The 11,428-nt window shown below is 42.2% G+C and overlaps 1 protein-coding gene across 1 annotated transcript in view; it reads left to right on the forward strand.

The window, feature by feature from the left end:
* The window catches only part of LOC104967281 (usherin-like), a 72,830-nt gene that overhangs the window by 61,199 nt on the left and 203 nt on the right, over positions 1-11,428 (forward strand). Inside the window, exons 16-26 of the mRNA XM_010796696.1 lie at positions 1,655-1,736; positions 2,160-2,305; positions 2,781-3,122; positions 3,280-3,641; positions 3,784-3,949; positions 4,431-4,712; positions 4,832-5,001; positions 6,286-6,616; positions 10,404-10,610; positions 10,796-10,888; positions 11,255-11,395. Coding sequence (XP_010794998.1) covers positions 1,655-1,736; positions 2,160-2,305; positions 2,781-3,122; positions 3,280-3,641; positions 3,784-3,949; positions 4,431-4,712; positions 4,832-5,001; positions 6,286-6,616; positions 10,404-10,610; positions 10,796-10,888; positions 11,255-11,380 — 2,307 coding nt within the window. The 3' untranslated portion in view covers positions 11,381-11,395. The remainder of the gene's footprint in view (positions 1-1,654; positions 1,737-2,159; positions 2,306-2,780; positions 3,123-3,279; positions 3,642-3,783; positions 3,950-4,430; positions 4,713-4,831; positions 5,002-6,285; positions 6,617-10,403; positions 10,611-10,795; positions 10,889-11,254; positions 11,396-11,428) is intronic.

Raw genomic sequence — 11,428 nt, forward strand, 5'->3', positions numbered from 1 at the left:
ACTCAATCTCTCTCTGCCTTACTCTTTCTCACACCCCCAACCTTCTGTCTATTCTTTAACTTTCTCACCTTGTTCCCTTTTATATCCCTCTTTTCCTATTCTCTGTCCTACATCGCCTTACTTATGTATACTTAATTTTATTCCGATCTTTCCTCTATTTCTTTCTGCCCTAATTTCTCACTACCACCGCCCCTTTCCCTTTCAATCTCTCCATCCCTGTGTCTCTCTCTTTGCGTCCCTCCCTCCCTCCCTCTTTTACTGAGAAGTGCTCTGATTTGCAGGAGGATTTAGCTCGTGTCTAGGGGCTTATTAATCCTATTTTACTGTGGATGAAAAACACGTTGGCTCCCAGACATGAAAACAGTGAATACATGCTTTCTGTTGATGTTCAGACAGTTCATCCTTCGTGCCACGCTACGGTGATTTGTCAGGGTTTTCATTTGATTCAGTTTCTATTGGAGCCTTTTTGATCCTCTTGCCGTTGCATTGAAGTTGGTTACCAGTTAATCTCTTTACATATGCTTGCTTATGTGAAATACAGTCCTGAATAGACAAGCTTTTCAAAACTGCAAACTCAACCCATGAAAAAAATATAGCCTGCTATGTTGTACAAGCACAGAAGTATGTTCACACACAAACAAAAACACACACCCACACACACACACATACACACACACATAAACATCAGTCTCATAGCTGCTTTAGAGCTCACAGTCATAAACAAACAAACAGGCAGTCCCGGAGACTAGTGCTCCCTCACTACCATGTCATTGCACACCAGGGCCTTTTCAAACAACAGTGTGTCTCTTATCAATTAGTAAATGGTGTTCCCACTGTATAACACACACAGACACACAAACACACACACACACTTACACAAACACACTGCCCCTGTGTCTGCCAGGGTGTTGGGCTGGGTCCCACTGCCTAAAGCTACTGGCAGACCCACTCCGTGTGTGTGTGTGTGTGTGTGTGTGTGTGTGTGTGTGTGTGTGTGTGTGTGTGTGTGTGTGTGTGTGTGTGTGTGTGTGTGTGTGTGTGTGTGTGTGTGTGTGTGTGTGTGTGTGTGTGTGTGTGTGTCTGTGTGTGTTGTGTGTGTGTGTGTGTGATATGAAAGGGTGCATGTGTGACATAAACACTCAATCTGGAAGCTTTGAATTCACCCATGAGGGACGGCCGTCTGCCTGCCAGTCTCTCTGTCTCTGCCACTTCTCTGGTGTGTACTTACTTTACCACGGCAGAGCCTGTATGGTGAAATGTTGATATCACAAATCCCATGTCAGGTCATCTTAGCTCGCCATTGTTTCAGTGTTCCTTTTCATTCCCCATTTTAATGAGTGATGCACTGGTTTTTATTCATGCAGGATTTGTTTGTGTAACTAACTCGCTCTCTTCTCTTGCTGTGGCATGCTCCTCACTTTGCTGTGTCCCTTTCAATCGCCGCTCTGTTTTCTTTCTCCTTTCAACTCGTGCCAAATCGTTCCTTTTTCTTCACTCTTTTCTCTCTTATATCTCTTTGCCCTATAACTATCTGCATCAAATCCTAATCTCCTACATTTTTCTCATTCTAATTTTCTTATATTTCATTTTGTCTCTATATATATAATGTCATATATCACATCGTATGACACCGTTGTCTCTCTTTCCTTTTCAGGGTTCAGTCTTAGAAGTAACAGTCTATGGTCTTGAACCGTACACTCAGTATAGTCTACGAGTGGAAGCTGTGAACGACGCAGGTAAGTTGAAGATGGTCAATAACTCATTTAAAATATCAAAAATAAGGCTGTCACAATATCAGATTTTCACTACAGGATTATCCACAATAACAAAATGATTGCAACATCTACAGAACATTTAAAAAAGCGTTAAATGTTGGTTGTTTGTTGTGCTTTTTGTCTTTTTTTTTGGCAAATTAATTAATTGCATTCATTTGTGTGTCGGTCATTTGGAGAGGGAGGCAAAGCGAGAACGGAAAGAAGAAGAGATCATTTGAGAAGCACTGAGTTATTATTACTATAAGTGTATTATTACCATTTTATCAATGTTTCATATTTTAAATATCCTCAATTCTGGTATGTCACCCCTAATCAAGAATGAATAATATCAGCTCCGACCATTGAAACATTCATTGAGCAAAGAACATATGTGTAACCCTTCAGGTAGCGTGTCCAGTCCCTGGGTCTCCATCAGGACTCTGGAGGCTTCTCCTGCTGGCCTGGCTAACTTCACGGTGGAGCAGAGAGAGCAGGGCAGGGCCTTACTGCTGAGCTGGGATCAGCCACGTGCTCCAAATGGAATTATCACGGTACCTCCAAAACACAGTACAAAGACACAGAACACGTACACGAGTGTAAACACAGAATTGAGCAGATCACGTGATGCAAGGTGCTCCTCAGTGTCACAAGAAGAAACATCCAATATATACCAATATTATACATAGACACACATACAAAAGCTAGCGAGTTGATTATAATCACTAAGGTTACAAACGTACAAGACACAACATTGACCCATGTGATTGAGCTATATAAGCACACACTTTACATATATTCTAATACACACTACACTCACAGCAATAGGCCTGCATCTGTGCCGCTACCATATAACAGAAAGACTATTTTTCTGTTCTTCTCTGATGTCTTTTTCCCTCTATCTGCTTGGCATCTTTGTCCCTCCTCTGTTTCCACTTTGTCATAATATAACTTCTGTTCCTCTCCTTCTCTCCCACTGACTGCATACTTTTATTTCCCCTCCACTGCTTTCCCATGCTCCCTTTCCAGATGTACAACTTGTACAGTGAGGGGAACTTGGAATTCAGCGGCTTATCACGCAACTTCCTGTTTCGCCGTTTGGAGCCATGGACCACGTATACTTTGACTCTTGAAGCTTGCACCTTATCAGGCTGCACACGCTCCCCTCCCCAGCATGTCACCACCGCAGCAGCTCCACCTGCTTCCCAGCCCCCTCCCAGGCCTCTCTTGGTGGGCCCAGACCGTGTGTCCCTTACCTGGGGCCCTCCCTCTCAGACCAACGGGCCAATCGGAGAGTATTCTTTAATTGGGAGAAGTCTGGAGGAATTTGGCAGGGAAAGAAGTAATGAAGACGATGTTGACAAAGGAAAGGTAGGTTCAATTAAAGACAGTTCATGGTAACATTTACTATTTCTCTTTACACTGAAAGAATAACGAGGTGCCACCAATATCCATATGAATGAGAGTTTTTAAATCAATATTGTGTTTGTACCACATAACCTTAATCATCCCCGGCTTTCTCTAACAGGTGCTGTTCAGAGAATCATCCCCACAACATGCTGACAGCTTCTCGTATACAGTGACTGGTCTGCGTCCCTGGACACGGTACGAGTTCAGCGTCCAGACTCACAACCCTGCCGGACACACCCGCAGCCCCTGGGTAACCGTGACAACCAAACAGGCTTCCCCTCGAGGTCTGGCTCCCCCGACAGTGAGTCACCTCCAAGGCCAACCCAGTAAGGTGTTGGTTGCCTGGTCTCCCCCTTTGGAGCCCAATGGGATACTTCAGTCCTACAGGATTCAGAGAAACAATGTCAGCTTCTCCTTTAGTTTTGACCCTACTGTGCTCAGCTACACCGACGAAGACCTCCTGCCATTTTCAACATATAGGTACTGCTTGCTTTTACTCATACCATTGTGTTTCTCAAATTAACTAACCTAAAGCTTGCTTATGGAAATAACAACCATGAACAAACTTGTAACTTTTTCAAACAATGATTAAACTTTGATTCTATTCTATTAATTTCTACAGCTACTCCATTATAGCCTGCACGTCTGAAGGATGCATCAACAGTCCTCACACAAACATCACAACTCTGCAGGCTCCACCTGCGACAGTTGAAGCTCCCGCAGTGGACAGCATCACATCCAACAGTTTGAACATTTCCTGGAGTAAACCACTGACACAGAATGGAGAGGTCACTGAATATGTGCTGAAACTGAACAACCAGGAAACGTATCGTGGGAGAAACCTACATAAAGTGTTGTCTGATCTGCAGCCACACACGTCATATCATCTGGTCCTTTCAGCTTGTACCAGCGGTGGGTGCACCAGCAGCGACCGAAAATCAGTTGTGACCGGGGAGGCTCCTCCCACTGGCTTAATTCCCCCGACTCTTAAGGTGTGTTTGCTTACTTTAGACATTCAATTAAAACCTATGCAGTACCTAAATATTTTCATTATAGTCCAGAAAGAATCAAGAAAATTCGACTTTGAAATATCAATCATCCAAAGTCAATATAACTTAGCCTCTTGTACAAATGTGCCAAACCTCATAAGCACTGATTATTGAATCATCTATAAAACAAGTACAAAATTGTGGGGAGATTTGTGGAGTTTTAATTGTTCTTACACTACTGATAGCTCTGTTTAACGTGACCTTTCAACTTCCCTTTAAGGTCACTGGTCCAGAGTCAGTGGAGGTTAGCTGGAGACAACCAGAGCACCCTAATGGCATCATCACGGGATATGAACTCCGCAGAGATGGTGAAGTTATCTATGTTGGCACAGAGACCCACTACCACGACTTTACACTTCTGCCAAGCGTTGAATACAGCTACGTTGTGAGGGCCAACAACAGTAAAGGTGCAGCGAGCAGCGCGGCAGCCTCAGCAAAGACTCCCCCGTCAGCTCCTTCTGGGGTCGGTCTGCCCACACTGACACCTCTGGGACCAAGCCAGGTAGTCATCCATCTCTTCAGTCCATATAAGTAACAGCTGGATCATGTCATCACTAATGCTGAGATTTATCCCCCTACTGTCTTTATATCGATGTTAAGAAGTGTTTATGTTGTTTCCAGTTGCGGGTAGTGTGGAGTACTCCGGCCCGTCCCAATGGAGACATTTTGAGTTACACCGTGCATCAGAGAGATCCAGTCCATCTCAGGAGCTCCAGCACTGTGTTCACTCCAGAGGACGAGGACTTCTCTGCTCGACACACCACTCTGCATGGGCTGGCTCCTTACCACAGGTCACTCACAACAGATCTCCACCACTGTTTACATTTAGGTTTTTATGCAGCAGTTTATACATTTGATATATGGCACATATATAAGACAAAACAATGTGTACGTTTTTTTTGGTTAATACATAGAGCCAAGATACAATATTTTAAAGCTATTTCCTATCCCCTTGTGTTATAAAAACTGAAATGAAGAAAATATGAGAAGCAAGGGAACATAGTGCCATCTATTGGTAGCAAAAAACAAAACATTTTGGTTGACTCTTTGAACAGTAAATAGCAGAGCTCTGTTCATTGGATTATTATTTTAATCAATAATAACCTTACATTTCCTAAAATCATTCACTAAATAGGAGAAAGACGGAAAAAAGCCCCAAACCAGTATGTTTAAATATTTATACAACATGCCTTCAAATGAAAAATAATCTTAGGTAAAGTATAAAAGATGAACATCACTGTGGGGTTCTTACCGCAGTGTTGACCCTTGAATACTTAATAATAATTAATAAATAAGTCAAATGCTGTATTTCTGAAGCCTGTGCAATAAATTAGAATACTAATGCACTTAGCTAAATGCAAATATCTTGTTGAAAAACAACCTCTCAAACAGGCTGTCAAAAGGACATTGTTGTGATCTTACAAAGTAGGAATTAGAGAGAGACTTTGGTCAATAAAAGTGAGTCACCCTTTAAGCAGTAGTCATGCACCCAACATGTGACAGTTCAGTATAAACAAAAAAATATAGTATATGCGCGTATGTCTGTTTGTGTAAGGGTGCGTATGCATGTGTAAGTGTGGGCGTTTCTATACCTGTGTGTCAGTGTGGTTGTGTATGTGTGAGAGTGTGTATGTGGTGATAAGATTCAGATAATAAAAGCTCATCAACCTTATCATCTATAGATCGCTCCCCCTCTCTGATGACCTTCTATCCATTCAACTCATCTTCATCACCTTCCCTCTCTTTTTCTCCCCCTCACTCCTCTCCTTCATCTCAATTATTTTCTCTCCAAAAAAAACGTTTTTTCCAAATTAATTACCGAGTAATGCGGGTTAAATAGATATTCGTTTGAGAAAGACATTATCTCAAACATGCTGTCAATAGAGTGATTTTGAATGAACAGTTGCTTCACTTGCTGAGCTCTTATTCTTCATGTTTTCAGTATTTAGGTCCTACTTAGATCAGTACACCAGTACCACTGTCTTTGATTGCCAAGATGTTGATGTTTTTTAAGCATCTAATTCAATATTTCACAACAAAATAATTCTAACATTTCAAAACATGTGCCTGTGTAGGTATGAGGTGAGGGTGGAGGCTTGCACAGCGCTCGGCTGCTCCGCCAGTGACTGGTCCTCTGTACTCACTCTGGAGGCTCCCCCTGCTGGACAAACAGCGCCACTGTTAGACCTCCAGCCTGACGCACACACAGGCCTGCAGACCACCTTTCTACTCACCTGGTCCCCTCCAGCTCAGCCTAATGGTAGAGTCCTTCACTACGAGGTGTACCGCAAACTAGACCATACCACTGATACCCTGGGACGTGAAGCAGCGACACTTGTCTACTGGAACGCCTCTACCACCTGCAGAGATGAAGCACTCCAGCCATATACTGTATATCAGTATCAGGTACAATGCTCTGTGCATTTATGTTTGTGTTTTTGTTGATAATAAGAATTACAGCAAATTCCAACTGGTTATTCCTGGTAAACTGTAATGTATTGAAACAATAAGATAAGGATAAGAGGTACTTTATTGATCCCAAATTGGGAAATGTTTGAAAAATAAGAAACAAAAGAAGGCATTGCACATAAGTAGAAATTAAAGAGTAGAAATAAACAATACTAGAAATTAAACATCTCAAAATAGAATTAAAACAGCATTAAAAAGTTGAAAATATACAGTAGACTGTGAAATATTCATTTTGAAATAATATTTATCAAGATCTGAGGGGAAGTGGAATTGTTCCTTATGATATTACTAAAAATAGTCTAGTATCAAACTCTGATGCATACCTGAGGTTGTTATATGTGAATTTGTTTGAGAAAAAAATCATCAAAGATTTGAGCGTGTGTTTCAATTTACAGACATAATGGGACTGTATAATGGAACAGTATTTTTTCAAGAAAATACTAATTCAATAAATTCAAAATCTGTTGTGAAACACAAAATGATATGAAAAAACAAACACAAGCACACGTGTTCTGCATATACATAAATATGAAAAGTTATTGTCCTCTGCAGTGACTGTAGGAACAGAGTGAAAAGTTGTATTGTGATTTACAAGGTTAATGTGGAGTAACTCATTTGTAGTTGAGATCTGATGTGAATGACGCATCAGACGATGAGGCCTGTTTTCTAAATTAAATGTTTCCAAAAGTCCCGACACACACACACACAGATCCCATACAAACCTCAACTAATAAAGTCTATCCTTACCATACAAGCCGACACACAGGAACACAAACACCATGTAATCAGACAGGTGTTAAATGGTGTGGTCCATATTCATGCTGTTGTGCTGTGCGTTGCTACGCTAATTGACAGGCTAGCCCTTTGGAAGCAACAATAACATTAGCATTCCTGCCTGTCAGACGTACGAGCTGAGGCCAGAGAACCTGTGTAATTGATTGAGTTTGCCTGATTGTGGTGCCGTCTTTATTTACGAGGGTCCTAATTTATGACAGGAGGAGGGAGGGAGGAGGAGCTTTGGGAGATGACGGGCGGGCAACAGCACCATTAATCACTGGGCCCTCAGAGCACCCCACTTCCTGATTACCAGCCAGCCAATCGAATTAACTGTTAGCCCCCTTGGTAACAGAGCTTGTATTGGAAAGACCTTTTAATGGTGACCGCTACACGTCCCCTGAGGATTTGTCAATGGGGGATTGGGGTGCGTGGACAAGGTGGTTGTATAAGTGTGAACACACATGTACACAGTATTACTCTGTGTGTGCACGTAAACACATGTGAGTGTGTGTGTTAGAGACGGTGAAGCGAAGAAACAATATAACTTGTTGGCTATTCATATTATATCATTTATCTCTCTATTTCTAAGCAGTAAGTTATACTTTCTCTCTCTATCAACATTTCTTCTAAACTAGCCACCTGTTGGTACGTCTATCTTTTCTGCCTGGTTTTATTTTTGTTTAGCTGTTAATCTCTCTGTGTACCTATCTGGCTCTCTTCCTCTCTGTCTATGTTTCAGACGTACACAAGGACGATAAGTCAGTTCAGTTTAGCACACCACAGTGCAGAGAGAGAAATCATATTAGGCTAATTACACTGGGTCATAAGCTCCTATTGACAGCTTTATGCTTGGTTTTAATTACTGCCCACTTTCACACAACTTAGCCCCTTCACCCCAAGTAGATGCACCCGCCAAGGAGCGTCGACGGCCAATCGGAGTGCTCAAATCGAGTCCGCAGTCAAACCATCCAATAAAAATGCTTTAATACTTGCTGGTAGCTTCCTGAAGTCGTTTGTTGCCATGGTGGCTCATTTGCTGCCATGGCAGCTAACGGGTTGTATTTTTATTTTGTGTCCAATAAGCCAAAACCCGGCCCAATAGGAGGAGAGAGGACAAGAGACGAAAGAAAGCCGTAAAAAGTCTGTAGATGATATAGGGACGGAGAGATGAGTTCTACCTTTTAGCGCTGGATCAAGGGCAAGATGATCTGGGCTGACTTTATTTTTAAACTTTTTTTCTCTGTTCTGTCTATGTGGCACAAACTTCTTAATCAAGCCCAAAAGCCTTGCGTCATGTTGGGGATTTAAATGTGTTGCTACCAGGGGAAGAACATGGTTGTTGCTGGGTAGAAATATTTCATTGCTGCAGTTAGATTTTGATGTGATGCCAGGTAGTAAATGCTACTGAAACAGTTTGAAGCAACAAGTCAAGTCCCATTTGAAATGACGTGTAGTAGATGTATTTTTCTTTCATTTAGTGGTAATGTATTTTTTCTTTAGGCTTTCTAACCTGGCATGTTATATCATTTCTAAAGGTATACCGTTCTACAAATGTGATAACAATAACAGCTTTAGTACTTAATCACAAGGTAACAATCTAACCATAAAAGCTACAATAACACATTGTTAGCATAATTACATAACATAGGGAAGAAATCAAATCTCAGTTTACTTATTTGCAAGTACATGCAGATACTATTACATTACTTCATTTATTACAGAGTTTCACACAAACAAGGTGCAGCAGGTTAAAAGTTAAAAAAAAGACAGCAGAACAGGATGAATACATTATTAGCAGTAAACATGCAGTCTGAGCTGGTGGAGTTAGTGCGGGCCACAACAATGGACAATCACATCAGCCACTCTCATCCCCTTTAAAAGCAGAAGACAGTTTCATGGGCCAGTGGGCGAGTCGAGGCCAGTTTGTCCAGATGAAACTAGTCAACACACAAAAACAATACCCCAAATAAGCGTTCAAGGGCAGATGTCCCTTTTCAGTTTAATAGATTAGACACTAAAATGTTGTTTTTGTGAAGTAATTTTATCAAGTGACTATAAAAGCTGCAATCACATATCTGCACACAATAAGGCCCCTGCTACAAATACGGAGAAAAAACTTGACTCCAGAACTCAAGCAGTATCCACAAAAGTATAAAACGGAAAAGCTAAAAATGTCTCCTGCCTCCTCTCTTTGTGCCCTGTCCACCCTTCCTCCTGTCCTCTTCCTCCCTGTTCCAAGTCTCTCCATCTTCCATTCTTCTTTCCTCCTCTCCCATCTCAGTCCATCTGTGCTGTCACTTAGATCAATCAGTCTGATTGATCACAGACTAATTGACTATTATTGAGGTTAATTCCACTCTTAACACACTTGCATGCACAGGCGTGCACGGACAAAACTCGCCGTCACAGCGACCAACACATCACACACACACACAGAGACACACACTTTCAACAGAAAAGCTCAGACTCATCCATCTGCCTTCTGCACTACTTCTGACAGGCTACAGATGACTTACACATGCAAATCTCCACCCTGCCTGACCCTGTGCTGTGTACACCCTCTAATTATACCCAACACAGGCACACAAATAAGATGTGTGTGTGTGTGTGTGTGTGTGTGTGTGTGTGTGTGTGTGTGTGTGTGTGTGTGTGACTCCTTGATGAAGGTGAAAAGTAATTGTCATGCAGATATGTTCGTGTTGCGTTGCATGTTGAAAAGGTGTTGCTCTCACTGCTGATGGTAGTTTTGATCGATGGCCCGATGAATTTACTTATTTTCTTTTGGTGGTCTGGTGGATACTGGGTAATTAAGGGAAGCTTTCATCATTGAGAGTTAATAAAAAGCATCTAAAAGTCCAATGCTGGGAGAAAAAGTATATGTCAGGTTCTCATTTTGTCTCAGATGTTCTTTCTATTGTTGGCATCAAATGTATGCGTGTTCACACAGGTGTGGGCGGTGAATTCGGCCGGTCGGTCTGCCAGTCCGTGGGCCAATGGGAGAACAGGACCTGCCCCACCTGAGGGTGTAGGCCCACCTATTTTCCTTCGTGTTTCAGCGACCTCAGCAGTAGTGAACATCCGACCTCCAGCACGACCCAACGGGATTGTTAGCCTTTACCGAGTGTTCTCAGTGAACCACAACAACCACACTCTGGTAAAGCATTTCATTACACACTTGTTTGAAATCAGTTTCCTTACTGGATTCCTACAAACCCCTTTTCTGTGTCACTCACACTTATTCCCTCTTCCCCCTCTCTTTCCATCCAAAATGTGCTTTGATATGATCTGACCTCCCAAAACTTAAACATATCTCACCCTCGCACTTTCCTCTTCATTAAGCTTTCAGAAGGGACATCCCATCAGCAGACACTCCATGGTTTACGTCCCTACACCCAGTACTGGGTAGGAGTAGAGGCCTGCACCTGTTATCAGGTAATGGAACTAATGTGTGTACATAGTCAGTTGTAAATTGTGTCATTTCTTCTTTTGTCTTTAATATTGTTGTGCATGCTTCTTAATTAATACTAAGCTATCTTTGGCTCTTTACTTGCTTTCCCCTCTGTGGGACAACTAAAGGTATTTGGATTCCGACATAACATCTGCAGATTCAGTCTGCTGCTAATCTAGTCTACTAGTTACAAAATAGCACAGTACACTTGATACACTGACAGATACACAGAAAAAATATATAGTATTTTGGAGTTTAGAAGTTAAGTATCCAGGCATGATTTATAAAGAAAAACAAAGCACACAATATGTAACTGTGGATGTTGTATCCCTGTTTTGATCCCTTGGCAGTGCTGTAGCCAGGGTCTTCTGAGCGAGCTGCAGACCCTGGCTGCCCCCCCACCAGCCTCCCCCCCGCCCCGTCACCCTGACGACCCGCTCTGTTCAGCTGGAGTGGGACGAGCCTCTGGCCCCTAATGGAGTCATTGAGAGGTGAGTCGGAAAAATCACAAGCTCGCATCGTTC

Source organism: Notothenia coriiceps, unplaced genomic scaffold, assembly GCF_000735185.1.
Source record: "Notothenia coriiceps isolate Sejong01 unplaced genomic scaffold, NC01 NC01_scaffold00037250, whole genome shotgun sequence".
Classification (NCBI taxonomy): domain Eukaryota; kingdom Metazoa; phylum Chordata; class Actinopteri; order Perciformes; family Nototheniidae; genus Notothenia; species Notothenia coriiceps.